General features: G+C 37.8%; 1 protein-coding gene across 2 annotated transcripts; it reads left to right on the top strand.

The window, feature by feature from the left end:
- The first annotated feature begins 567 nt into the window (after positions 1-567).
- Positions 568-1,500, top strand: LOC148876336 (uncharacterized). 2 transcript variants are annotated; one of them, XM_088942765.1, is made up of 2 exons: positions 568-705; positions 823-1,500. In XM_088942765.1, exons 1-2 carry the CDS (start codon positions 620-622, stop codon positions 1,349-1,351), a joined length of 615 nt encoding a protein of 204 aa, XP_088798891.1. In that variant the 5' UTR covers positions 568-619; the 3' UTR covers positions 1,352-1,500. The 2 variants fall into 2 exon arrangements, with proteins under 2 accessions (XP_088798891.1, XP_088798883.1); XM_088942757.1 differs by having other exon boundaries at positions 820-1,500.
- Positions 1,501-1,769: the final 269 nt, after the last annotated feature.

Below are 1,769 nucleotides of genomic sequence, written 5' to 3'. Positions count from 1 at the left end.
GGTTTTTCACTCTGCACTCCTTCCAAACTGAGCCTAAAAACAAAGGTCCATTAATGTTTGAAATGAGAGTCAAAAAAGAAAAAAAAAAAAAAAACCATAGGCTGCGGGTCCATGTAAACGATGTAGCCAAGGGGTCATAGGATGCTGATCATCAGTAGTAACTCCAATTCTACATTAAGACAGTGGGATTCACATACACCGTGCTACATGGGGCTCTCACTACATGACACTACACTAGTCGTCCATGTCTACTTCATGTATGAGTGCGGCCAAAGTTTTCTCATCCATGTGATGCCCGCCAAGTACTTGTTAGAAAATGACAATACAACTAGTAAGTAATAGAACAAAAACTAGTTAATGAGCATTTGCCGAGACAAGTTCTTACAATTGTGTGGTGGCAAATAATCCAAGGTCAAAGTCAACTGAATTTTCCTTGTAATAAATCAATTCTTCACTACTCCTTAATTGTGGTAAAGAGCAGATAGTCATATATTCATATATAGAGAGTAGGCTGGCTAGGCTAGCCAGCTCTCACGTGGTTTATAAGAATCCCCACCCATTGGTGTCTTCTTTAATTTGCTCATATTTCTCAGAGATTTCCTTGTACAAGAAATTGAAGATGGTTCAAGTTGGCCACTTCCTTGTTGCATTTTCCATAGTTTTCATCTCTTTGGCTTCCCTCTCATCAACAGAAGCGATAGATAAGTACGTATACATAGTACTCCATTATATTAGTACTGATCCCCTCATCAAAAACATTGCATGTAGTAGTACTGATTCTCACAGAAATAATGTGTGTTTGTGTCTGTTTGCATGCAGCAGCAAGCAGCGAAGGCAGGCTTTGGGTTATCTTGGGGATGATATTGTGAACTTGTTACGGAAATATTCTAATAGCCGACTGGCGAAATTTGTGAGAAACCATTATAAGAAATACAAGGATTTGATCGACCCCGACAAAGCAAGAGAAGTTACCGAGTTATATATGGAATATGTAGAATCTTTGGGTGAAGAACTCGATATGAAGTTTGCTAATAGTTGCAATACCGAATACTGCAAAGTAAGACAGCTTGGCAAGGCTCAGTTCATTGTTCGTAGCCCTGGTGATCAGAAGTGCGAAACTACACCAAGCTATTGTGGAATTGAGCAACTACTGCAAAAGGGGAATCAGTACATCCAGAAATTCGTCAACGAAACAACCCCCGTATGTCCACAGGGTTTTTGCAGGGATAATGTTACACGCATAGCTCCTCCTCCGTCTTCTGCGTCTTATAACAAACCCCTTCCTTCTGTTGGTCTTCTTATTCCTATACTACCTTCCGTTCTGCTACTACTCTCCTTCTTCTCCTACTAATACATACTAGCTATTCCTATTTGTGTACGTACAACGTCCTAGGATCTTTATTTAATCTAGCTATCTTCTGTTTGGTGTGGTGTGACTGTGTGAGGGCCTTATATATGCATGAAGGGGTTGTCTCTGCCTGATTTTCAATTATTGAAGCCTCTAGATATCTTCTGCCATCCATCTCCTACTACTCTAGCTACTTATATACATCTTTGTCTCCTGTGTCTGCTGTGGTGTAAGAGTTTGATATATATCAAAGAATCCTATTGTAAAATAAAACGAGTTCAATTATATATATATATATATATATATATATATATATATATATATAATTTGATCATTATATATATATATATATATATACAAAACTATCTCTATTTGGATAAGTTTAATTTTGCTTCTGAGCTTGACGTGTGGAAAACAAAAT

The sequence above is a fragment of the Nelumbo lutea genome, chromosome 1 (assembly GCF_056320005.1).
Source record: "Nelumbo lutea isolate HS-2025 chromosome 1, American lotus-T2T, whole genome shotgun sequence".
NCBI lineage: Eukaryota > Viridiplantae > Streptophyta > Magnoliopsida > Proteales > Nelumbonaceae > Nelumbo > Nelumbo lutea.
The sequence above is the reverse complement of the archived record's forward strand: the minus strand, read 5'-3'. Positions and strand labels throughout refer to the sequence as shown.

What these genes read in the sequence shown, in the direction of transcription:
- LOC148876336 (XM_088942757.1), top strand. Translation starts at nt 620, where the DNA reads ATGGTTCAAGTTGGCCACTTCCTTGTTGCATTTTCCATAGTTTTCATC. An exon ending in TCAACAGAAGCGATAGATAA is followed by an intron (nt 706 to 819) that starts GTACGTATACAT and finishes GTTTGCATGCAG; the next exon opens with CAGCAAGCAGCGAAGGCAGG.